The sequence below is a fragment of the Podarcis filfolensis genome (genome assembly GCF_964270895.1).
Source record: "Podarcis filfolensis genome assembly, chromosome: 17".
Taxonomy (NCBI): Eukaryota; Metazoa; Chordata; class Lepidosauria; order Squamata; family Lacertidae; genus Podarcis; species Podarcis filfolensis.
This window is the reverse complement of record NC_139621.1, coordinates 38,596,732-38,624,180: the sequence shown is the minus strand read 5'-3', so window position 1 is coordinate 38,624,180 and position 27,449 is coordinate 38,596,732. Positions and strand designations below refer to the sequence as shown.

General features: G+C 39.4%; 1 protein-coding gene across 1 annotated transcript in view; it reads right to left on the bottom strand.

Moving 5' to 3' along the window:
- Positions 1-8,023: 8,023 nt before the first annotated feature.
- MAN1A2 (mannosidase alpha class 1A member 2) overlaps positions 8,024-27,449 on the bottom strand; it is a 37,676-nt gene continuing 18,250 nt past the window's right edge. The window contains exons 4-13 of the mRNA XM_083593376.1: positions 25,300-25,418; positions 21,506-21,586; positions 20,396-20,490; positions 19,886-20,009; positions 19,047-19,140; positions 16,190-16,305; positions 13,878-14,097; positions 12,186-12,358; positions 11,095-11,210; positions 8,024-8,781 (exon numbers count right to left, since the gene is read on the bottom strand). Of these exons, the coding sequence (XP_083449502.1) occupies positions 8,649-8,781; positions 11,095-11,210; positions 12,186-12,358; positions 13,878-14,097; positions 16,190-16,305; positions 19,047-19,140; positions 19,886-20,009; positions 20,396-20,490; positions 21,506-21,586; positions 25,300-25,418 (1,271 nt within the window). The 3' untranslated portion in view covers positions 8,024-8,648. The remainder of the gene's footprint in view (positions 8,782-11,094; positions 11,211-12,185; positions 12,359-13,877; positions 14,098-16,189; positions 16,306-19,046; positions 19,141-19,885; positions 20,010-20,395; positions 20,491-21,505; positions 21,587-25,299; positions 25,419-27,449) is intronic.

The following is a 27,449-nucleotide window of genomic DNA, read 5'->3' as shown; positions in this document are numbered from 1 at the left end:
TCCCCACAACAGGGTGAGCTCCCGTTGCTCGGTCCCAGCTCCTGCCAACCTAGCAGTTCGAAAGCACATCAAAGTGCAAGTAGATAAATAGGTACCGCTCCGGCGGGAAGGTAAACGGCGTTTCCATGCGCTGCTCTGGTTCGCCAGAAGTGGCTTAGTCTTGCTGGCCACATGACCTGGAAAGCTGTCTGCAGACAAACGCCAGCTCCCTCGGCCTATAGAGCGAGATGAGCGCGCAACCCCAGAGTCGTCTGCTACTGGACCTAACGGTCAGGGGTAAAAAGGTAAAGGTAGAGGGACCCCTGACCATTAGGTCCAGTTGTGACTGACTTTGGGGTTGCGGTGCTCATCTCGCTTTATTGGAGCCGGCGTACAGCTTCTGGGTCATGTGGCCAGCATGACTAAGCCAGTTCTGGTGAACCAGAGCAGCGCACGGAAACGCCGTTTACCTTCCCGCCGGAGCGGTACTTATTTATCTACTTGCACTTTTGATGTGCTTTCGAACCAGGGATTCGAACCGCCGACCTTCTGATCGGCAAGTCCTAGGCTATGTGGTTTAACCCACACCTTTACTCGGTCAGTAAAGCATAAGAGTCGTGGGTTCGAGCCCTGTGTTGGGTAAAAGATTCTTGCATTGCAGGGGGATTGTATTAGATATCCCTTCCAACTCTACAAATCTATGATCCTATTAACAAAAGTTGAAAATACTAGAGCAGATTAGAATTGCCTCAGCTTTCTAAGCATCTGGGTAGACTTGTCCAAAACAGGGATAGCTTTTAGCAGGTGCCAAAAGGAGTACGATGAAGGCGCCTGCTTGATCTCAATAGGCAAAGTGGTAGCACTGCCACACTAAAATGATCAGGTTCTAGCAAATGCGAAATGGGTGCTATTTATATGGCACCTGTTGTGGTGGCAGTGCTGCTGGTCTGGTTATAGTGCAACCTACATCCCAGAGTGAGATGACAGGAGAATCTATATTTATTTATTTATCTCCCATCTTTTCTGTACAGGGACCAGAAAAGATGGCAAAACACTAAAAACTTGTTGAAAGGAGGGAAGTGCAACTGCACTGTGAGCGACCATAGTGGTTCCCTCCCAAAACATTCTCTTGGTGGTAATGAAAGCTTGTCTTGAACTGGCTAATTTGGGCTGCTGCTTGTTTGTAGCTTCCTTTGAAATGTATCCTTTTTTAAAAAAAGATTTTTTTTACTCCCTTTTTCCCTCCATACATAATTTCTTCAGCACTGCTTGAGGCATCGCCACCATCTCTTTTTTTTTTGTGCCAACCATAAAGAGTTAGTGCATTTTTATAAGTCCGTAGTTTTGCCATGTTTATGGAGTTTTAATACTGTATTTTACTATGTTGTGCTTCTGAGCCAACTAGTGAGCCGTGTTACTGGGTGACCCATGTAGGTGTCATGATGATGATTAAAAATCTATTAACTGGCTGTGTCTAAGGTGTCACCTGATGGGGAAATCAAGGATTTTACAAATCCATGTTATTCTTATTTTTAATGGATGCTTTCCAAAAGGCACGCTCTGTCTCCAAAGGCTGCTTAGGCTTCAGCAAGCACTGTTATTCTAGCTATGGTAATTCTATCTTAATAATGCCTTTCCACCAGTTTTCCTGAAACAGACATTAGGCTAACTGATCTGTAAGTTCCTTGATACTTCCTGGACCCCTTTTAAAAATGGGTGTTACATTGGCCAGTTTCCAGTCCTGCAACACGATAAGTTTATATATTTCACATTTCTTTGTTAGAAGATCAGCATTTTCACATTCGAGGTAAAAATTCTTGAGTGGGTGTCACTTGGACCTGGTTAATTTGTTAATTTTTAATTTCCAGACTCCCTTCCTGAGAAAGTTAGTTCAGGCACAGGGATCTGCCCATTTCCCCACAGTGAAAACAGATGCAAATAATTCATTCAGCTTCTTTGCAATCTCATCTTCCGCTTTTAGCACATCTTTAATTCCCTTGCTGTCCAGCTACCTCCTTAGCAGGAGCCAAGTCTCATTAGTGCAATGCAGCTTTCCGTTCTCTGCAACAATGAAAGGCAATCCAGGCGGATACAACTGATTCAAGGGAACTTTTTTTACCAAGAAAGCACCCTATAGATAACACCCACGAGTTTCACACATCTTGAGAAGCTTATAACACAATGCAAAATAACAGTAACTTCATTAGGTGAATGAAGCCAGTCCCACCTGCTGCCTACAGTTCTTTAACTCCCAAGCAAACAAAGATACGCTCACAGCAAACACTTTCTTTTAAAGACATTCTTTATTTTTTATATACAATATTCTTTTTAAACTTTTAAAAATTACATATGCAGGATGCCAGCTCAGAGACAGCCAGAAGCTCCCCAGTTCACAAGGCTGACTCTTGCCCTTTTTAATATTTCAGAAGAAAAATATAAACTTTAGGAAAGTGAAATAAGAGGCAGGATGACAGCCAACACCCACTATGAAGAAGTGTTTCATGGTAGATGGACTAAATCAAGCAGAGGTGCCCCTCGGCCTGTGGTCATCAACAATTGCACCACTACAGATTGACATCACAATAATGAATGAGCCAAGCCCCCTTTGTGTGTATTAATGGCAGTCCAAAAGCCAAAAATGGTCACCAACCTGATACATGAAGCCCAGGGATAAGGAACTAGTAGCTCTCCTGATGTTGTCTGACTAAACTCTCACGCTGAGCCAGCATAGTTAAGGGGCAGGGAAGATGGATGTTGCAGTCTTAACATGTGGCAGGTCACAGGTTCCCAATTCCTACACTAACTGAATTGTTCTTTGTTATCTCCTTGTTTTAATGGTGTAAAAAGTAACTGAACTATACAAGCAATCCAAAAGTGTATGCATATAGAGATTATATAAATAGCTCAAATGCAGTGCTTAAAAAAAAAAAGTCCCTGCTGATTGGCTCTGGTTCTCTTAGAAGGATTCTGCCCTAGATATTTATGGCTTTTAAACATATAGGAAAGTTGCCTGTGGAGGTGGGGGGATGAATTATTTCAACCAGCCAAATATTTTCAAGGAAGAAAAATATAAGAAGTATATATGTAAATGTATAAACATCTAGAGTGGACAATCAAAGAGATTTTTTGTTGTTGTTTAAAAGAACCCAGGAGCTTTAAGAGAATATATTCATTTTAGGGGGGGGGGGGACAGCTGAAGTCAATTAGAGGATTTTTCCTTGATGGAGAGTACTGTTCCTATTCATTCAGAAAATGGAGCTTTAGTACTCCACGTTAAAATACTTAATTTAAAATATTTGAGTCTAAATCACACATGTTCTTGGTCTAGCAGGGGGGAAATACTATACAGCAGACATAGGTATGTCTACTCATAGGCACAGGCAGAATCATAGGCATGTCTACTCAGAAGTAAGCCCCTTTGAGTTCAATGGAATAAGAGTCCTCACAGCAATCGGAGTGAGACTTACTCATGAGTAAACATGTATAGGATTGAATATTTGCACGTTCAGCATTTTTATGTCTACAACAGCAAGTGATGACATGCACATGTGACCACAGAGAGCTTTTGCATTCCACATAAAAATTATGAAGTGAGGTCACACATCAGTTGCCAGGCATGTACATAAATAACCTAGTACAGAGAAAATGGGTGTTGTCCATTATTAAAATTTTGTTTGGAGGAGAGAAGTGAGCATGTTGTAAAAATACTGGATAAACCAGAATTGTGTTGTTGTTAGAATGTAGGACTTGTAAATAACTAAATCTAACATGTCTGAAGCAAAGTAGAACAGGAGCAACAAAATGTTTTTAAAAACCTACTAATTCTAATGTATTTGTTTTTAGTTGTTACTTGTATCCTTTTTCTTCTTTAAAACAAGAACTCAGTGCATTCATGTACCATTGTTGCAGCTAGATTTTAATGGGTTCAACACATAGTTTAAACAATTGCTGTGATTATGAGCCTTTCATTATGGCCTGTCAATCTGTGATGTCTTTCACATTTTTAACATTAACAAGTGACACTTCACATGTAGCAGCGTATGAATTCATCCCTCGGATTATCTTATTCCTGAAAAAAGAAAATCTAGAGTCCACTGAAGCCAGACTTGAAGAGCCACATTTTATGGCCGTCAAGAAGGTACACAAACTACAATGGAGTTGTTGTCTCTACCGCATAAAGCTTGAAAAGGGAGACCAGGGATGGCATTAGAACTCCCCAGACCAAATACTGTGATAAACTCAATAATGAAGCAAATATATTCAATTTGTTGCATGGCCAAACAAGAGGAAAATGGCATTGCATCTGATTAGCGAAATTTTCTGAAGTGGCTTAGGATTTAAAATTTGACATACCGTATTTTTCACTCTATAAGATGCACCAGACCACAAGACGCACCCTAGTTTTTGGAGGAGGAAAACAAGAAAAAAAAATTCTGAATCTCAGAAGCCTGAACAGCAAGAGGGATCGCTGCGCAGTGAAAGCAGCAATCCCTCTTGCTGTTCTGGCTTCTGGGATAGCTGCGCAGCCTGCATTCGCTCCATAAGACCCACACACATTTCCCCTTACTTTTTAGGAGGGAAAAAGTGAGTCTTATAGAGCAAAAAATACGGTATTTCATAGCAGTGAGTTCACCCCATGTAGCAGTCTTACCAAAGCAACAAACGCAAGCAGCACTTTTATAACTCAAGGCACAGTGATAGCAAATCAGCAGGCATGAATTCAGACTTTCTATTTCTGGCTCTATATAATTCTGTCCCTGACCTCTCCCTCTAGAATTGGGAGAAGTATTTTATTTTTAGGGTAGGGTGTTGTATGTTCTGAAGAATATAAAAGAACTTTTAGAGAGACACAATGCTCCCCCCCCCGCACCCTTTAGTCCTCCTGATGCAAAAGCAGTGTGTGCAGAAGTAAAGCTCAAATTACTAGCGATTATAACAAGTGGAAAATCTAATTTTAAACCACTCTTTTAAAATGGAACAGAAGTACTTGCCTTAAGTCATTAAAGACTAATTAGGTAATTAGTTTCAATGATGCTTGGAAAGCAATTATAGTAATTTCATTCAGCTTTTGGTTTTCAGCAAATAGCCGCACAAGTGACAATTAACTTGAGTGACTATGAATTATTGGAGTACTTATTTATGCTGAACTTCCAATTTCTATTTTTGGTGATTGCGTGTATTGTAGCATTGGATTAACCTGTGTCATGAAAAGAGCTCTCCATGGGTGATCCTCAGACCCAACCCTCTATCTTGGGAGGGGAAAAAATATTTCCATTTTTTGAGAGGGCAAGCATTTTTCCTCTTCCTGTCCCCCCAATATGTAGTTAGAACATAACCCACATTATTAGGGCTCAGCGGATACAGCTGGATGCTTAGGGTCAGGGTTTGAGTAAGAGGGTTGTAGTAGGTTCTCTCACCACTCCAAGTAGCCTACTCTCTTCCTTACCACTACTGGTGACTAGCTTGACCTGTCCCTCTAGGCCAGGCATCCCCAACCTTCAGCCCTCCAGATGTTTTGGACTACAATCCCCATCATCCCTGACCACTGGTCCTGTTAGCTAGGGATCATGGGAGTTGTAGGCCAAAACATCTGGAGGGCCGCAGGTTGGGGGTGCCTGCTCTAGGCCCATGCTGCAGCACTGCCCAGAGGGAGAGGGAGGTTGAGGCTGCTGGCCTGCTCCTTTTTCCTGTCACTGCTCACTTACTTGGAGACAGCAAGTGGACAGGGGCAGCAGATCTAGGGGGCTCTGTGGGTTGCTAATGTCCACTATTTAACAGGTTGGCTCTGCCCTATATTCCACGACAGCTGGTTTAACTTGTCACAATGTTCAGTTTGTGTCGTCTTCTCTGAAGTCCCATGCAAAATGCGTGTGTGTGTGTGTTTGGGGGGGATATATACACTTAAAACAGGAAGCCTCTGAGTACATGCATGGGTCAGGAATTTGTTTGCAGCAGTAGAACAGAGCCCACAGGCCTTTCACATAAAAAAATCTACTCTTAATTTTCCCCAAGCTTTCCTAGCTTCAACAGCCTAATTTAGAAAAGTGAAATGAGAAATCTACTTGTTGCTGCTTTTGCTTTTGTTTTTTTAAAAAACAGAGGCCAGAAACTGTTGCAGATCTATTACAAATATCTCAAGAGATCTATCCAGTAGATCCAGATGCTCAGGCCCATTTTAATCGATATACTCATGCACATTGGAAACCAGTAAGGGGGTGGGGTAGAGAAGCAAACTCAAAACTGGAAGAAACTGCATGCAGAGTGGTCTGAAAAACTTTTAAAATAAGCATGGAGGGATGATAAGACTGCCAGTACACTGGTGCTATTCAACAAACAAAATCAGCTAATCCACCCAAGTATTCCCAACAATGACACTGTATTGTTTATGCAGTTCTGCTCTAAAATGAAGATTACTATCTGCTGCACATCAATGTTTTAGGGAAGACAAATGTAGCAGTAATGTAGTACCAGCATGAGTATGCACTGTTTCCATGTACAGAAAGTGGCTGAAAACTATTCAGCCTAATACAAAGCCCAACTCCACTCTACTTAGGCTGAAAACCATTCTAGCCCCCTCAATTTTTACTTTTCAACAAAACAATCACTTTGGATATCCATGCATCTTACAAAGTTTTGCCACTGATTTTGATGAGAACATTGTCAATGTTCCAAGACTTAGGCTCAATAAAAACAGTATAAGCAGCATATGGAGAGCAATTTCCAACGTTATGCTAGACACAACTTCTACAGAGCTTTGCATCAAAATATTCCAAATTCTATTGCCAGGCTACAGTTCAAAAAACAGCACATGATTTTGATTTGCATATGTTGTCTTTTTCATGCAGAATTTAGAATTTTGAGTTTATTGGGGGCCTGGGAAAGAGAAAGTGAGCATAAAGTAAACATCAGGCTGCAGAAATGTAAAAAACAGATTTGTGGGGGTCGCAACATGGGAGTGGAGACCATGGGGCTGTCCAGTAATTGTGCTAAGCAAGGAATAACTCAACCTCCTAAGGTCTAGAATTCCACCTTTCTCTACTGTAAATATACCATGAAGTTTTAGATTTATCTCTGCAATTATGTGGGCTAGAGACATGCACATATATTGGGTTTCACATTAGAATGCAGCATGATCCTGGCCAGAGGCCCAGCTGTACTGTACCAGTGCAAAGTGGGTAGAGTGATCTCCATCCTAGGGACTGCAATATGTTAAATATTTAACTTATCTTCCACCACAAGTGGATCTTAGGTTTGTTACCAGTTACCTAGTTGAAATGGTGTGCTGAGTTACAGATCGGCTGTCCTTGAGGCACAGTAAGGTCCCAGTGGGATAACTTGGTCAACATTTTTGGAATTCAGCACTCTTTAAAAGGGATGCATACCAACAAAAATAAATGCTTGTAATCTGCATTCACCAGGAAATCAGATTCCAATGTACATGAAAAATAATATTTAAATATCCAATTAACCCCCACCCCCCAAATACTTAATGATTCTCTTTTAACTGAACTGGGGTGGGGGACCTGACAGGAAAGGAGCCATTTCTAACCCAAATTGTTACCAATTGCATTTAGTAATGACAAGGAAGCATTGCAAAGTAAAATTCACACAAACATTTCTGTTGATCTGCTGTCCACTATCATGTACCCACCAGTAAGTGTTATGTTTCCAGTTACTTAGAAATCAAGTGGTAGGATTTCTATTATGTAAGTGAAGGCTGACAAACTCATCCTCACACTTCCACTGTACCAAAAGATCCAAAAACCAAGCACCATTATACCCAGGCAACAGTCTTACTCAGAGGACGTGTAAAAACATCTCTTACAGAACAGTTCTTCCATTTCTGAATAATATACAAATAAAAAAGTGAGAGTTTAATGAAACTCCAGGCTTCATAGACAAATGTTGAGTTATTGCAACTTAATTGAAGGGAATCTTGACCGAGTGGTAGATGCATTGGGCAGTTTTGTCATAGTGTAAGAAGCAACGCTGCAGTGAAAGAAGCTTCCCAAATCCTAAAAGGAAAACGGAGAGAAGTTGCTGATCCGTTTCATATCTCATTTACTGATGAACAATACTACAAGAACAAATGGTTGATCAATATTATTAATAACAATAATAAAAATAGGCAAGGGTCTGAGAGGCACTGGGAATGGCTGCCAGTCTGGACAGACTGATGAAAAGTAGAAAATTCTAAACAGGAGTAGAGGAATTTCAACTCTAGGTGCTATTAGTGCACTTTTGTTGCCTGTCATTGTTTCAGTCATGCCATCATCGAAAGAAAAACCAAATGACATAATATCAGGAATCCACATCATCTGGGCAGGAGATCGATCACTACGAAGGTCAGTAGTAGCAGTCCTGTCATAGTGCAGGAAACATGTTCCAATAGGCTTTGAATTGTTAAAAACACCATGCTCCACCTTCTCAGTTGCAAATATACAAGGTCTTTCGCTGACACACACTGCACTCGACAGTTTTGGTCATGTATAAAATGGAATTTTTAAATTTATGTACATGCTTAAGAGTGCAGTTTTGATCCTCTCTTCATCCAAAGTTATTCATTAATTAAACAATGCCAGTCTTCTCTCAAGCCTTAAGTCTGAAGTGGTCCATGTAAACAAAACACAGCTAAAACGAAGTATTTTGTCCTTGTCCTGGAATAGTTTCTATCGATATGCATGATTTCCTGAAAGTGTTGTGTTGGCTAGATGTAAAACAGGCAAGGGGTGAGCTTCTGTGTTAAAAACCCAGTGATCCAAAGGTAGGAGATCATCATTGGAGAACAGCAGATACAAATACCTGTCAAGGTAGAGAGAGAAAACAAGTTGGAATGAGCAGCAGAAGGTTTGTCACCATGTCTGGTCTAACCTAGATAACCTCAGAAAAATTATGGACTTTACGGTTTAAAGTATCACCCATTAAAGAAGTTGTAGCAGATCACTTAATCAACTGAAATTCTATAAATTCTATAATTTGCATACGATCTGCAACAACTATTCTGAAAGAGAAAATATTATTGCTTTAAATGAAGCAGGAATGTAATCAGAGTAGGTGCTATCATAAAAGAAACAGTCCCCCGTATCTCATATAAGACGGAATGATTCTCACCATCCACCTTTTTTAAAATAAGTACTTGCTTTAAAAAAATTATTATGGTTATTTTAACTCTTGTGCTCAATTAACTGTGCATTTTATAATGGATCAAAATGTTTTTAATGGATTCATTATCTAGTTCTTGTTCAAATACTTTTAAAAATAATAATCTCAACCTTATGATTTAGATTTTATCCACCAAAATTAATAACACTGCCATGATTGCCAGAAGTGTTCTCTTTGAAATAACTGGATTTTCACTGAAGTGTTATGAACTTAACATGAACAAATTCCATTTGGCTGTAGTGAAATGCCAGCCTGGTGCTCATTACCCTTAGTGAAAAGTGTGGTGTTGGCCTGTAAGTCTCCAATGCACACCCATAAACTGAGTCCTTTTATTTTCAGACCTCTAAGAGACGTTATCTGATAATATATGCTTCCACCCAGAAAGTATTTATTTAGAAGACTCAAAGAACAAATTGTTAAGACCCAGCTCAGAAAGCCAAATTGATCTGAGTATTCAAGCAAAGGACACATTAGCTGTAGACTAAAATATTTCTCAGAACTCTTCACTCAGAATAAAGGCTTTCAAGTCATGATTATTTCCTAATCTCTGAAGTTAACACACTGGGGTAAACACGTTATTCAATAATGCAGTTCTGCAGGTTTGTTTGTTTATAATCCAATTAATGTGCCAAGGAACTCTATAATCTTTAAATTTACAGTGCAATCCTAGCCATGTCTACTCAGAAGTACGTTGCTGTGAAATCAATGGGGCTTTCTCCAGGGTAAGTGTGCTAGGCAGGACCGAAACTAGGCGGACAAAGACCCAGTTTGTCTCTCTCTCTCTCACACACACACACACACCTCAACACATTTGTTCATAAAAAGCAGAAAAAGTAGTTTGAAACAGGCAGGAGAAGAGACAGTCTCTCCAAATAGTAAAACTGACACTGTGTGTATCTGGCTTTCATTCAGCCTTCCAGAATATGGGAAAACATAAGGTGTCTTGGTGAGTAACTAAGTGCAGTACAGTACACAAGAGCCTCATTTATTGCCAATGGGAATCATCCCCACAACTTTTTTTTTAAAAAAAGTCTACCACTATATTTCATAACTACTCCCTCTCTGCATATGCGAAAAAATCCATAAGGCCTTGACATTTATGTAAAATACATAACAATCTCAAAAATACTGCCTTGACTAAACACCATTTCCCCTTGGGTAACCATTGGCAGGGTAAATAGCATTTGTAATTTATTTTTGCATTGTAGTAGAAAAGAAAACAAATGCCATGCTAAATCATGATGCAGCAACATGATGCGAATACAAAGTTTGGAAGCTTTTACTTCCGTGCTTGATTAACCGTGGTTTGTTATTCTGACCCAACCAAGCATTAATCAGCTGTGGTTGACGTTAATTATGGTTTGTCTGAGCCAAGCCAACCTTTAGTGTGCTGTTTAAATCCAGTCAATAGAAAACAAAAACAAATTCCTGGTAAAACACACCTATAGCCTAACACTAAAATATCCACCAGTAAACAGGATGTAAACGTGTGCTACAGAAGACAACCTCTTAAAATAGGGACTCATAAACTATATAATATACACTATATAATAGTGTAAATGGTAATTAGTAACAAGGTCAATATTGCAAACCTTCAGGATCACAGAAACACCACATTTGTCTTGTCACTAATACTTATTATGAATTTTGATACCCTTGCTATTACATGTTAGGTACACTGTGGTGGTCTTTGTGCTTACATCTTACATTCTGGTGGGTGTACCTCCGCCATTCATCCCAACAACAGCTCATTTGTTGACTCCAATTTGTTACATTGATTTAAAACATTTATATTGCCATTCATCAAAATAGATTCCAGTGTGGTTTATTTAGGTAAATTGCAATTTACCTAAGAAAACAATAATGAAATAGGCAACAATTCTATAAGCGCTGAGTAGCCTCTTAGGACCACCACAATTCCAAGAAAATTATCAAGAAGAAAAATCTGCTTACTTTAGTGTTTCAGCAAGGAAGAAGCTTTGCTGCACATCATCATATGTAGGAGCTGAAGAGTAGACATCCTTGACCCCAGAAAATCCACCACTCACTCGGCAGTACTTGTCAATGGCCTATATGGGGCATGGGAGAAACAGAACAAATGTTCTACTAGACACTTTTTCACTGCTGCATCTAGTTAACACATTCCGCTGTGAAACAGTGGAATCCTACCTAACCATATAGGGATGAAGATAGCAAGGGACAAACAAGACCTAACACTGGGTATTCACAGTTAAGACAAAAAAGAGAATTTGGTAGCTGAGGGAGTTGTATGCAGGAAAACTATATGTGAAATATTATAGTCAAAATGTCCGTTAATCTGTTCTTGCAGGACATTAAAAATATGGAATTCCCAAACTCCTGTTAATTTTTTTTTGTAGAGGTCTGTTTTTAAAATCAGCAACAACATAATAAGGTAAGCAGAAATATTCACTGCAAGTTATGAGATGACTCTTGCTCCTCTTAATTATTTCACTAGTACTTCATTTATGCTACTACATTTGATTGTCCCAGAATACTAATCAAAGCTTTGTTGCATAAAGCATGCAACGTGAAGATGGTTCATGCAAGGTGCTTCTGTTTGATTTCATATGATTATCTCTTCCCACTGCAACCCACACTGTTCAGGAGAGCCCACCCCAATTTTCTAGGGGCTTTGGTGGGGGCGGGTACAGAGGGAGACAAAAGAGAAACAAATACTGGTCTCATGTGCTGCCTTCTGTCTTCATTGTTTAGCATTTACAAAAAAACCAGCCAATAAAACAGCCATATGGTTGTTGACACTCTCAAAGAACTCCAATGGGTTCATGAGACAGGACTTGCCCTTACGGAAGCCACGCTGGTTCTGCTTCAACAAAGGTTGTTCTTCTATATGCTTGGATATATGTTTCTATATGCTGCTATTTGTCATTTCTCCTATATGTGCATTTATGTTTCCGCTTGTGAAACAGACAGCTATGCAGCAACACAATATTCCTCACACTTCATCAGTGAGAGGTTGCCAGTAAACATTTTGACTTCCACACGTAAAAGCTTTCTGTTGTTACCTGTGCTGCCTCCCAGCCCCACTGCCTGTATTTCGGATCATGTGTGAATCGCCACATATACCAATACGTCTCTATCACCTCTGGTCTTAAAATGTAGTATTTTTCATTTTGCCGTACTGCTACTGCCTCCACACCACCATCAAATTTGAAAGCTTCGGGACCCAGTTTTAATGCTGCAGAGGAAAGAGGTGGAGGGGGAGAAACATTTAATGGTTTAATTATTTATGGAAATTGGCAAAAATGACAGAGAAAATTAGGAGACAGCCCAACCAAAAGTTCCAAAAGGAATGGGGAATTTATAGAGATTACTTTTTAAAAAGTGCCCCCAAGTCAAAACCCGGATTTGCTTTGATTAATTTTCACAAACCATAATATGGATTATAATTATAGTATGTGGGAAACAGCAGAAATGATGAAATGATAAAAGAAGCAGTTTAACAAATAGATAAAACAGACCCGCTTTGAGGAAGATGGAAGTCTGTCAGAGAAGAAAAGGAACTGGGAATAAAGAATATGGTGACATAAGTCCATGTGTAAGAACTTATGGATTTATGGTTGTATGTTTCTTGAGGTTTTTTGGTGTTTGTTGTTGTCATCATTTTATTATTTTGATTACTTTATTGTATGTGTTTAGCAAGTAAGAAAACTAATAAAAAGCATGAAAAATAATAACTTTTAATGGAAATTCTGTATCAAATATGCTAATAACATACATTACTCTATGTTTGTTTTTAATGCTCACAGGTACTTTGTGCTTACTAGCACTTGGAACAGTTCTTAGAAATTTGTCCAGGCCTTTTGTAGTGTGAGAACGCCCTAAAACCCACTGAAATAATAATGAATGTGCACACAGTTGTAGAATTAATATTGAACACATTGAACAACTATATGATTCATTTACTAAGAATACAGAATTCACTACTCAAGAAGATTGTTTTAAACCTGCTGTAAAAAGGAAATTTGAGGTTACTGCAAAATTATGAAACTGACATCTATAGTTCTTAAACTGAATCATGAAATCTACTAAGTAGATCAAGTTATTAAAGGCTGCTTCTCATAGAGATAACTATGGCAAAAAACATTTTATTTCTGAGGATAAATGGCAGAGTGTTATGTACTGTAATTATGAGCAAGTCATAACAAGTGCTGGATTCCAGGAAATGCAGGCTTCATTTTTTTCCTAGGCATGGTAAATGCAAAACACAGTTTTGGATAATCTAGATTTTGCTACTAGCTTCAATAAAAATACAGTTAAAATGAACTCAGATATAGATAATTTCTCAGCTTACAAAGATGCATAGCATATAGTTTTATGTTCCTCATCCAGTTAAATTGTTTGAAGCTAACAGTAAGAATACTCCTACTGGTTTGCACTGTTACTGGATTTTATTGTGTAATTTAATAACCTCCTTTTCTAGCTTTTCACACAGTTCATGACTACTAAGAACTGATGGTGCTTTATGCAGCTTTCTCTCTTGGCAAAACAAAGTTTAAATGCACACATCATTAAATGCACATTCACCATTCAAACTCAAAGGGCATGAGCTAAAAAAAATAATCTCTTACACAGTATATTTTCTCCCCATTTTCATGTACAGTACTTTCAAAATTGCTCCAAATTCAGCCACATCACCATTAGCAAGTATTAAGGAAAAAAGCCACCCAGAACTTAAGACAGGAAAGGATACCTACTTGTCCTGTCATATGATTCATGACACGTATGTGCAATTTCTGCTCCAAGCTGTAGGTAGTGTCCAGCCTTATCATCTCGGGAACCATCTGCTCCAAGAGCAAACAATCCTCCAGCAAAACATGTGAGATGGCCCATTTTTCTCTCAAGGTGCCCATTTTTCCACTCTCCAATAAAAGTTAGGCCTCCATTGGACTTTCTGATAAGATGCTTCTCTATGGCCTATAAGAAGAAACAGAAAAGTTATTTCAAATATTATTTCAAATATTCAAAATATTCACTATCCCAAGTGCATCCTTTATGCTTTGCATTAATTTTAACAAACACGTGTGTGTGTGTGTGTGTGTGTGTGTGTGTGTGTATTTCCAAGCAAGTCTTTTCTCTCTTGCAAAACACCCAAAGAACCACATAGTTGGGTACCAATGAATAACAATGATAAACTTACAGGATAGGAGTCCTCAACAGGACAGGAGTTAAGTAGCTACTTACCTCTTTGTTAAGGGAGGGAGAGAGAGTAGAAAGATGTTACCTAGTTCCTGCTCTGTCATGCATGATGTGAATCAAGCATTTATCATGCATCATCATTTCCCACAAAACTAGAGGTGGGGGTGAGGAGAAGAGCAGAGGCATAGCTTAGCGAGTCACACTTTCATTCTCCTCCCCTCTTCTCCAGAGACAGCGCTATTACACTGGAGGTGTGGGTTTGTTTTTCGGAGGGGTGTGTGTAAATAAAAGGTAAAGGACCCCTGACAGTTAAGTCCAGGCATGAACAACTCTGGGGTTGCAGCGCTCATCTTGCTTTACTGGCCGAGGGAGCCGACATTTGTTCGCAGACAGTTTTTCTGGGTTGTGTGGCCAGCATGACTAAGCCACTTCTGGCGAAACCAGAGCAGCACACGGAAACACCATCACAAATACTGACATGAGTCCCTTGCACATTACATGGGATTTGGAGTAGCGCACAAGCTGCTGTAAGACAAACTCCAGCTTAGAATAATAGAATCACAGAACTGTAGAGTTAAAGGGGAATCTCAACTAGATCATACATGACAGATGACAGTTCGACCTCTGCTTAAAAACTTTTCTGGTTTCTTACTTCAAGGGAAATTCAACAAATCAGGATTATTGGACATTTACTGGGAAGAGTGCAAATCCATACGGGGAGAGAGACACACACACACACACACACACACAGAGAGAGAGAGAGAGAGAGAGAGAGACAGAGAGAGAGAGAGAGAGAGAGAGAGAGAGAGAGAGAGAGAGAGAGAGAGAGAGAGCGCTTTCCATTGCTTACAAGACCACTGATTTTTACATACACAAAAAGCAACATAGACCAGTGGGTGGTTTTCTCTCTTTTAAAAGCAAGCATATTCATGAAACCTACTTAGAATTAAAGGTAGGGTACCAGAATCAGGAACTTCACTAAGAAAAGGTAACCTATTTGAGCAAGGGGTTGGTTGAAAATCTTGGCTCAAGAACAGTTCCCTGCTCACAAAATTTATAAAACTCTTAAGCTGGGAGGGCATTTCCATGTGGATGTTGAAGTTCTGGAAGCAGGTCTGTGTTTTACTTACAATGTAAAGGTGGGGGCAGATTCTGCCAGTAGTGGGTTGTTGTTTTTAATTAGTCATAGTAGAAGGAAGCAGTGCTCAGTAAAGGCTTGCGTTTCCTTCTGTCAACTTTTAATGCTAATATTTGCAAATGACACTTTTCAGAGGTTTCCAGTTCAACAGCTACTCTGACACTGCAGTGATGGTAGGAATCTAAAGAACTGCGATATTTTGCTCACATGCAACAGAGGACAAGTCCAGGAAGTCTGATCCAGAATGTCAGCCAGTATTTGTTCAGTTACAATACCGCTGAAACAATTCAGGGTGAGGAATCACAATCCAGTTCTTACACAGTTGTGTAAATATGGTGCTTACTGCAGGTCTGCACAACTTCTGGTCTACCAAATGCAGAATTTTGGCTACAGCCAAGTGCAGCCTGCAAGAGATTAATAAACCTGCTTTTGTTGCCTGCCCGAGTCTGCAAAAACAGGTTTGAGTGGTGCGGTGGGTTAGGGTTATCAAACACCTGTTAGTCCACAATATGCAGCTAGCAAACTGTGTTCAAAATGGGGAGCTCCACAGTTTTATAACACCAGCTTCAGAACTGAATCAAGATGGTATATCTGTACATATTGCATATCTTGCTGCCCTAAAAAGAGTTAGAAACAAAATAATCATTTGCATTTTAAGGGGAGAAACATTTTTAAAATTGACATTCTCATTGTGTATGTGGGGAAGTGGGGAAATCAATGCACTATAATCACCTCAATAGCATCATCATACATTTTCCTTGCCTCCATGTCCATCTTATCTGACATCAACCATGCTTTCAGCAAGTACTCGTAGAAACTGTCTCCCAATCCACCCATGGAAGTGTGATCTGCAACCAAGAAGGAGAAAGAGGGTAAAATTTGGTATGCGCAGTACTACCTAGATTTGCCAGGGCAAACTGCATAGAGTTATATCCAATATTACTCATACTCAGATTCAGTGAAATGAATGAACATGACTGATTTTGTAAAACCTAGCTGGAAATAACCCTTAAGTCTGGAAAAGCAACTGTTTTAAAAATCGTCTCCACCTATCTGTGGTTTAAGAATTTGGTATACTAAAAATAACTTATTTTGCATCACAATTCATCTTACACCACTGACATGGAAAATGAATTCCTTTTCCCATCACTGATTAGCTTTGCAACGTTTTGAATTTTTGACACAAGAACTTAAATGCCTAATCCCAGACCCATGATCGAACACACAATTACATATTGGGAAACCTGAGAAGCATTTCACATAACGGGCCTATCGCGGAACAGCAAAGTGGGCTTTTCCTTTCATTCCATATTAAAATGATATTAGTTGACTGTTCCCATTCAGTTTACACAATAAGGTTGAGTGGGGCAGGCAGGGAAGCTGCCTTAGACCTTGGATTCCAGTCAGAAAACACAGAATTGGACAAGTGGATCAATAATCTGACTCAGTGTATATGCAAACTGGCTCTTAGCTTATCTACTTGGCCACAATATCTGCACTGAAAGCTCTCCAGGACTGTGATCATGTTACTGCTTAATGTTCTCTCTTGAGTAAGTTAAGATAACTAATCTTTTCTGATCTCTTCAGAGGTTTGTGTCCTAGGGACAGCAGCATAAAGCTGGTCTCTTTTCAAGCCAACTTTTGCCATCAAGGAAATCTTTTAAAACCTTAAGACTTTTTAAAGTGAACTAAGCCATCAGACTGATAGATTTGAAGAAAGTAACTACCCCCACATGCAGAACATGTACCCAGTGCTTTTTTTCTGGAAAAAACGGTGAGAGAACTCACCACAAAGTTAGTTAGTTAGTTAGTTAGTTAGTTAATTTATTGCAGACCCAGTCACAGTGCCACTGCGACCCCACTCCCCTGGAGCAGTGGCTAAATGTAATATGTGATTAATAAACTCAAGCCGACAATGATCTGTGTTAGAAATGGCCACAACTTTATTGATTACAAATATAGGTGGATTTTTGGCTCAGGCATTGGGTGTTTATCTGTTCCAGCTCCCCAAGACAAAAAAATAAATATTTAATTTAAAAAGAGTAAGGGAACTCAGTTACCCTGAGTTTCTGCTAAAAAACCAAAACCCTGCATGTACCTCATGGCAAAAGAAAAGTTGCTTACCAGTGACTGGTTTTTTCAGGTGGTTATCTGTGCAGCCACACATATGGGTTCTGTCCTTGCACTGACCTATGTTCAGAATTTTCTGGGGTTCAACAGACATTCTGGCAGGAAACCCACTCCCACCCTCTGTGCACATGCTCAAGGAGCCTGGCTCGCACTTTCCTGCTCAGTTACTTTCGGACCACTGCAGCATCTATATAAGGAAGTGCAGAACAAGAGCAGGAGAACAGCAGCATCCGGAGTGCAGGTGGAGGTAGGCTATGTGACTGCACAGATGACCAAAGAACTGTAGTCACAGGTAAGCAACCTGCAATCTTCAGCTGCAGGTATGAAATCGAGAAAAACACTTCACACGTATAAACAAATGAACTCAAGTCCACAAAAGCATATGCCATGATACCATGTATTAAAGGCGTCACAAGACACTTTGTTGTAATCCAGCTGCCCCTCTGGAAAGAAGTAAACCAGTTTTTCCTCTTTGTGATTTCTATGCAGTCTCACAAATGGTTAAACAGCAGGCTGACTTACCCAGAGGCATGACAGGTGCATAAAAAACCCACAGTGCTCAGCACAGCTTGTCAGGAAAGGGTGAGGTTATTTGGGGGGGGGCTCCCATCTTGGCAATTGTTTAGATCATGGGTAGGCAAACTAAGGCCCAGGGGCTAGATCTGGCCCAATCACCTTCTAAATCTGGCCCACGGACGATCCGGGAATCAGCGTGTTTTTACATGAGTAGAATGTGTCCTTTTATTTAAAATGCATCTCTGGGTTATGTGTGGGGCATAGGAATTCGTTCTTCTTCATTCTTCCCCCCCCCCCAAAAAAAATATAGTCCAGCCCCCCACAAGGTCTGAGGGACAGTGGACCGGCTCCCTGCTGAAAAAAGTTTGCTGACCCCTGGTTTAGACTCACTTGTAAGGACATTGTTTGCAGCACCACATCAGATGTTCAAGCCAAAGTTAAAGAAAATTTCAGAGGATGCAGCAAGGCTGTTGACTCCTTGCCTTCTACTTCCACAGGTGTTTTAGAAATCCTTTGGGAAACTAAGAACTACTAAAATTTAGTTAATGGACTTGCTGCTGGGATCTGATACTTTGAAGCGGCTGATTCAGATTGTGAAACTATCTACATAAACTAATAAATGAAGCTTGCATTGTGAAGCACAGATAAATAATCCTGGAAGTTACTGAAGTCAAACTCCCCAAATCAAAGCTTGATGAAATTGTGCAATGAAGGAGGCAGAACTATTATCACTATTAGCCAGGACATGATACAAAAAACCAGAACAGGAAAGAGGAGGATGGAGCATGCGAGTATGAAGTTCCCAAAGGCTAAATCATGGTCTGGGCTGTGATGTCTGAAATGGGTCTCAGAATGTGCCTATGTGTGAATGTGCGCTTCTATGTGTGCGTGGATAGATAGATATAATCTACTTTGACATAAATGTGGAGGAGGAAGTACTCACGCTGCCCCCAGCGCCCAGTCCTTGGATTCAAGTAGTTTGGATAAAGCCCATTTGGGCGGTCCATTTTTTGAAGTAGCTTACGAATATGCATGACCTAAATGAAAAAAAAAAATCATAAACACAGCTTAGTCTCAATACAGAATGTAAATCAAATCCTCTTCCATCAATTAAACAAGTTTAAATTTGTGCCCTAACAAATTTTGAAGAACTAGGCAGACTTTTAAATACCATTTCATTATAAACTGTCAATCAATTAATGGTCCTTGGTGGTTTATGCATTTTAATATATGCATTATTTATTATGATGATTATTATTAAAATTTGTACCTGCAGGTCTCAGGGCAGTTCACAACATAAAATCACAATATAAAAACACAGAATACATAATAAAAATAAAGACATTATATATAGCCACTGTCAATAAATATATGTTGTTGTTTAGTCGTTTAGTTGTGTCCTACTCTTCGTGACCCCCTGGACCAGAGCACGCCAGGCACTCCTGTCTTCCACTGCCTCCTGCAGTTTGGTCAAACTCATGCTGGTAGCTTCAAGAACATTGTCCAACCATCTCATCCTCTGCCGTCCCCTTCTCCTTGTGCCCTCTATCTTTCCCAGCATCAGGGTCTTTTCCAGGGAGTCTTCTCTTCTCATGAGGTGGCCAAAGTACTGGAGCCTCGGCTTCAGGATCTGTCCTTCCAGTGAGCACTTAGGGCTGATTTCCTTCAGAATGGAGAGGTTTGATCTTCTGGCAGTCCATGGGACTCTCAAGAGTCTCCTCCAGCACCAGAATTCAAATATCTACAAACTTCTTATTCCACCAGAAAGAACACAAAACTAACCTTATCATAGTAGACAGGGTTGCCAGTCAAGTAGCTCAGGTGTACAAATTCCATGTGAAGGGTGCCAAACTCAGATAGGATACTGCTGCCAGCAGACGCCCAGCCCCAGTTGCGACCTACACCACTGGCAAGAGAAAGATTAAAGGGTAAATGTATACAAATATTTGGTACTGGTATTGTTCTATATAGGAAGAGGTTTAGCAATTTATCTATTTCTGTTAAAGGCAAAGACCAATCAGCAACAGAGTACTGGGGAAGATAAGCACAAGCCAAAGGAAAAAAGTGTCCTTGAAATAATTCAAGAAACAACAGTGAAAGGATCACCCCCAAACTTGACTACTACTCAACATGATACCACAGTTAACATCAGACTCCAAAGACACCACATATAGGTATTTAATTGTGCAAAAAAATCCCTTAGCAGGCATTGAGACATCCTACTATCAGTGGCCAAACATATGTTTTTGCTATTCCTGATTTCCAGTCTTCCTCTTGCCTCAAATCTCGTACCTTTTCAAATTCACCATTGCCCAAGGAATCCCTGTGGGTGTATTGAAGGCAGGAATAAGTTTTCCTGCAAGTTGGACCGCTTTTAACTTAAAAACCTGTAACACAAGAAAGAAAGTTGAGGACTTCTCCATTTTTTTCTGTGCAATCTTATACATATCTTCTTAGAAGTAAGTCCTTATGCAAGTAAGCATAGAAAAGTGCAGGTTGGGTTATTTTAAATCTTTTCTATCCCATTCTTATTCTGATATTGGCTCCAAATGGCTCATAACAAACAATTAAAAACACAACAAAACATATTCAATAGTTAGTAAAAACATGAATGCAAATGATCACAAATTATAAACAAAAATTAAATATTGGGAAAGGCTAGGGCAATTTTTTAAAAAGCGTTTTAGCTGGCACTTAAAAGACAGCATTGCAGGTTCCCTAAAAAGTTCTCCATAATCTGGGTGCCACCACAGAAAAGGCCCTGCTCCATGTAACGCATCTGGGATCTCTGAGGTTGGGAGCATCCAGAGCACCTCTCAAGATAAGATCTTAATGATATATGGGCAAGTTCATATGGCAGCAAGTGATCCTCCAGATACAGAATGGTACCCAATACAGATATTTCATGATCTGTTTCACAGGCTGCAGTTAAAACCTTGCTGCAAACCATAAACTAAGACCTCAAATTTTGACAACTGATTTCAGACAGGGTGACAAATGCTCATTCCTGTATAATTATTGGCAAATTTTGTGCCAAATTCTGCAAACTGAATATACAACTTAAACTACCTCACACATATTTTATTAGTTTGCTGGGGAGAAATGAGTTTCCACAGTACTAAAGCAACCCCCCCCCAATCTCTTTTGGCTCCAGATATTTCATTTTAATGCCTCTTTTTAATAAAATGAAAACAGATTCTGTGGCCAATGCCCAGCATTTTGAATTTTCTGCATTTGTACTGAATTTTGAAATTCATATCACTCATATTACAGCTATGAGTTTGTGGTTACTTACCTATTAGTGAGACCTTTGAAGCAGCAAGAAAACAAGCCTTTGTTCCCTTTTAAGAAAACTATGTAAAAGTTGCACATATTTCCATGATTATATTATAATTCACTTACCTCCTGACCTGAAAGGTAATAGGCCGCAAGCAAGCCACCAATGAAGCGGATGTTGACTTCAAAGACAGATACCTCTGAATTCTTGAGACAGAAAAAGGGATATAAGCTAGATATTAGTATAGAGTATGTAGATTTATCACAAATTATTACAGTGAATTTATTTTTTAATTAACTATGTATCCTATCCTTCTTTCTGAAGGTTCCTAGGGTGGCACCTCTTCCTTTAAATAATGAATTCCTGTTAAAGGAAAACGTTATGAAAATGATGTATAGATGGTACTTAACCCCTGTAAAACTAGCAAAGAGTGACAATTTATGTTGAAAATGTAAAGAAAAATAAGGTGCCTTTTACCATATGTGGTGGATGTGTCTCAAGGTGAAAGACTTCTGGGAAAAGATTTATAATGAATTGAAAAAAAAATGTTGAAATATACATTTATTAAGAAACCAGAAGCCTTTCTACTTGGAATAATAGGTTTGGAACTGCCCAAAAAAGATGTCAGATTGTTTTTGTATGCCACAACTGCAGTTAGAATTTTGCTAGCCAAAAATTGGAAATTACATGAAGTACCAACAGTGGAGGAATGGCAGATGAAGATGATGGACTTTTTGGAGTTAGCCAACCTGACCGGAAGTCCGTGACCAGAAGGAGGAGGAGTACCAAGAGGAATGGAAGAAATTTAAGGATTATTTAGTTAAATATGTTAAGATAACTTAAATAGAACTACTTGTGAGTAACAGATTGGCCTAGGATTTAAATATGTGAAGTTGTATAACATTATGGATAGAAATCAATATGAAAAGAAAGAAAGATGTTAATTGAACAAGTAAATTTTGTATAAAAATAGTATTGGAAAACTGCTACAATGAGTTACATGGAAACTCAGCTAGGGGGATTTGAGGAAGTCACCCAACAAAGGTAACAAAAGTGGGATTATAACAGTCAGGATATATGTCTGTTTGTTTGTTTGTTTTCTCTATATTGTAATGTTTTTCTTGTTTGTTATAAATTTGGAAAATCAATAATTTTTTAAAAAATAAATAAATAAAGAATTCCTGTAAATGTTTCTTTGGAGATATAAACCCATTTAACAGAACAGGTTTGGGAGTTAGTGTTACCTCCTATGCAAATTAACAGTATACTTTTCTGGCTAAGGAGCCCTTTCACATCAATAATGTGTGCAAATGTGTTGTTTCACATATACATTAAACGTCCATACTTTATTATGAATTGATTTTAACTTTCTGTACAATTCGGCTCCCACACCCTCTTGTAAGAATAGCAAGGTGGCAAAAGAGATGCGTGCAAGTTGCAGGCAACAGTGGTGTATTGTTAAGAGGAAGCAAACAGGAGCTGCTGCCATTGTGTTTTTTTATTTTGGTGAAAAATGACCTTCTTACATAAGAGATTAAACCCTTATAGTCATATCTGTACAATTTGTTGGATTCACAACTGTGGTACATAAAGTTCCATTCAGGAAAACTTTCAAGAGCTCCAACTATCTATTATAGGGAGAGACAACAAATTGCATTTTAGAAATATTTCACAACCTGAAAGCAATGGCTAATTGAAATCTTCCATTAGCATACAAGGGATATAATCTTCTTCATAAGATATAAAATCTGACTTTCTGTGGAAAGTTTAACTGCCAAGATGCAAGAGAGCTGATGTGAGCAAAATCCTTTCTCACTTTGTTTTCCATGTCCCAAGTATTCAAAATCACAGTCTCTTAATCAAGAGATGAAAAAAAGAAAGGAACTAACTAGTTGGTCATTCACTTTCTGATTGATGAGCTTTCATAGAAACACAGAACTGCAGAGTTAGAAAGGACCCTGAGGGTCATCATTCTAGTCCAACCCGTTGCCATGAAGACATGACAGATGGCCACCCAACATTTGCTTAAAAACCTCCAAGTAAAGAGAGTCCACCACCTCTCGTGGGAATCTGTTGCACTACTGAACAGCTTTTACGGTCAGAAAGTTATTTCTGATGTTTAGTATGAATCTCCTTTCTTGTAACTTGAATCCATTAGTTCGGGCCCTAGTATCTTGTGCAGGAGAAAACAAGCTTGCTCCATCTTCCATGTTGACAACGCTCTTTACCAGGCCAAACATACCCATATTCCTCAACCGTTCCTTATAAGGCTTGGTTTTCAGTCTTTTTATCACATTGCTCACCTTCCCTCTGCACACATTCCAACTTGTCAATATCCTCCTTAAATTGTGGTGCCCAGAACTGGACACTGTACTCCAGTCTTATATTTGTGCAGCTGGTTCTTCCTGCCTAAGTCTACAGCTACACCTTTGTCCTGCTGAAATTAATTTTGTTAGTGTGGGCAATGTTTCCCCATCTGTTAAGGTCATCTTGAATCCCAACTCAGTCTTGACCAGCATTGACTATTCCCTCTCATTTTGGTGTCATCTGCAAATTAGATGAGCATTCCCTTGATCCATAAAGATGCTGAACAACATTGGACGCAGGACAGACCCCCGTGCCACCTCACTTGTCACTTTTTTCTAGGATAGTGAGGAATTGTTAGTGAGCACTCTATGGGTTTGGGCAGTCAACCAGCTACAAATCCACCTAACAGTTACCTTGTCCAGTCCACATTTTACCAGAATGTTATGGGGGACTTTGTCAAAAGTCTTACTGAAATCAAGATACACTACCTTTCCATAATTCCCCTGATCTACCAAGCTTGTACCTGCATCAAAAAACAATAGGTGATTCATCTGGCATGACTTGTTTCTGAGAAACCCATGCTGCATCTTAGTCATCACAGCATCCTTTTCTAGGTGCTCACAAAACGACTGTTTAATTATCTGCTCCAGGACCTTTACTGGTATTGATGTCAAACTCATCAGTAGTTACCTAGGTCTTCTCTTTTTCCCCCTTTAGGGGGAAAATTTGCCCACCTCCAGTCCACAGGCACCTCATCTGTTCTCCAATAATTCTCTATAATTTTTGAGAGGCTCTGAGGTTACATCCACAAAAGCTACTCATGTCTCTTTTGGGGGCTGAACATCAAACCAGCATCCTGCTGTGTTCTCTCTTTCATAGAAATGTGATTGCCAGTGTTGTAGGTCCCAAATTTCCTTTGAAGACACTGGATTTCTCTTCCTAAAAGAAAGGAGGGCAGCTAGGCTGGGAGAAAGCCCCTCCTCTGGGACCAGGAAAACACATTCTCTGTTATTAAAAGAGAGGAAGAATGGCCTTTCCCCCTCATGCTCCTGACACCGTGTGGAACTGAAAAAGCTATTCTGCTATTAGTCAAAAGAACTAGAAGCATCAAAGCAAGAGAATTCAGTTTTGTTTTGTTAGGAAAAGCTTGGGACCAAGAAACCTAACTTGGAAGAAGAAAAACTTCTCTGTCTCCCACAGGCTGCAGTGAAGAAAGTATGGCACCAAGGATGTAGAAAGACAAGAAAAGCAGGAGGTGGGCTTCTACCATGTGAAGAACAGAAATCCACCATTACATCCAGAATTTCCTTTTCCCCTTTGAGGGAAGGGGGACAGCTAATTAAAGCAACATGTCTTAGATAAGCCTGGAGACCAAGTCCTGTGAGGAAAGGTTGAAAGGTCCTTCCATTTTGTTTTTCAATTTACACACAGTGTTTGTGAGTCATCAAAAGACACTAATCAGCTCCTTTTCAGGCTTCATTTTAGAAAGAAGAATAGTATTTGAAGTTTGATCAAGCTCAGAAGTTTCCTGCCCTTCCAACTCTACAGTTATATGATTCTATGTTTCTCCAGATAGGAAGAAATCGGACAACATACACAAAGCTCAACTTACCACACTGAAATCAAGGTGATTGTCAATCCACTCCTGCCCTTCTTTGAATTCATCGTGAAGGCCCATAATGTAGAGGGTATCCAATGCATCTACTATAGTGGCACCCAGCTGTGAATTTCCTACAGAAAACCCAGAATTTCCATTATAACTAAATGTTTTACTTATGATCTTCCCCTTCAGTGTAGCCATTATTTATTTGTAATCTGGAACTATCCTTTATAAATAAATCAATTTCTCCAAGTATGAATCAAACAAATTGTTAGAGGTTCTAGTTACAATCAAGCAGTATATAAATATTTGTTGAATGCATGAATAAAGATTTAAAAAAAACATGTGGGACATGTGGGAAAAACAACAACTTCAACAAAAAGAAGAAGAGTGAATTGTCACGCCTTTAAGAACATTATTCCTTCAATGTTATTTCTGTATCACATTTGCATCTGCCTCTCCTTTGCTAAAAGGTGGGAAATGTGTCAAGGAGCAGGCTGAAGAATGGAAGACTACCTCTTTCAATTTCCATTTTCTTGAAACATCCTTGAACAAATGTGTTACCCCAGTCTAATCCTACCTCTAGGTCAGCCTTCCCCAAACTGGTGCACTCCAGATTTTTTTGGACTACCACTCACGTCAGTCCCAGTTGGTATGGACAATGGTCAGAGATTATGGGAGTTGTACTGCATAGCATTTGGAGGGCACTGGGTTAGAGAACAATGCTGAAGGCACTATGAGCTGCTGTTAGGGGCCTGAGAAGGTCAATTCCCTCTCCATCCATCCACCCACTTTCCTTTTTTTTTTTCCTTATGAAAAATGACACCCTAACGTTCCATGTAACAACTGTTCTCAACCATTTTTCAATTTGCAAACAGATATACCTCTGCGTAGTATACATGTTGAAACCGCTACGTTATTTTTAGGTGGCTTTGTTTCATTTCCAAACTGGTTTTTTATGTATTTTTTGTTGTAAACCACTTTGATATTTTTTAATGAAATAACAGCGTGCGCGCGCGCGCGCACACACACACACACACACATATATAACTAAAACAACAGAATCAGGTGCCTGCCTGCCTGCCAATGAATTCTCCACTTCTTACTGGAATTAGGGAACAAACAGGTACAGAAAATATGTACCAGATTCTATAAGATTTCTATCTCACTCTCACACACAAAATATGTACATGCTCCTGAAATTGAAGCTTTTGCAAAGCGGCAGGGTGGGATGGGGGAACCTGATGGAGATTTGGCACTCTGGACAACTAGACGCCCTCTAATCTGCTAAGTGAATGTGATAGTTGCCCTTAATAAATAAAATAAATCTAAAAAATATCAGCAGCTTTTAAATTTTACTATTATCTCAAATTCAAGACACGGAAGCTGAGCCAATCTCTCTAGGGTGGGGAACCTCCCCCTCCCCAACAAAGAGACACATTCCCCCCAGGAGTAACATTTCAGAGGTCTATTATTTTAATTTTATGCTTTTATTTATTGATTATTTGTGCTAATAGTCTATCTTTCACTGAATGGCCCCAGGCTGGGTCACCTATTGTGCTGATTTTAACAACTAGGCAGATCAACCTGGAAGGAGCTACTCCTTCAGATGTTTCGCCTTGTTTGTTGTGTATACTATGCCCTACTGAATGGCTTGTTCATCTGACATTACAAAAACAAGGGAAGTTAAATGGGAATTAAAGGGATTTTCCCTAAGAATGTTAACTCACAATAAACTACAAGACAACCTGTTCATAGCAATATATATGGAGTATGGTCGAGCGTAAACAAAAGTAAAGTTGAAGACTTTACTTTTACATGGAGAGACCTGGTCTGAACAAAGACATTGGATTCTTATCTCATTATACATGACATTTTTCACCTTCTCACCCCTTGCTTTTTCCTGTAAGACCTATTGCAGTCGTTAAGAGTCGTCAACAGGCTCATCACAGCTATCTGCCAATCACCCATTCCCACCACCCTTCTGAGTAATACCCCTCCCCACCTTCTCACTATATAGAAGGATCTGGCAACTTCTGTTTCAGTGTATCTGAAGAAGTGTGCATGCACACGAAAGCTCATACCAAGAACTAACTTAGTTGGTCTTTAAGGTGCTACTGGAAGGGAAAAAAAATTTGTTTTGACTATGGCAGACCAACACG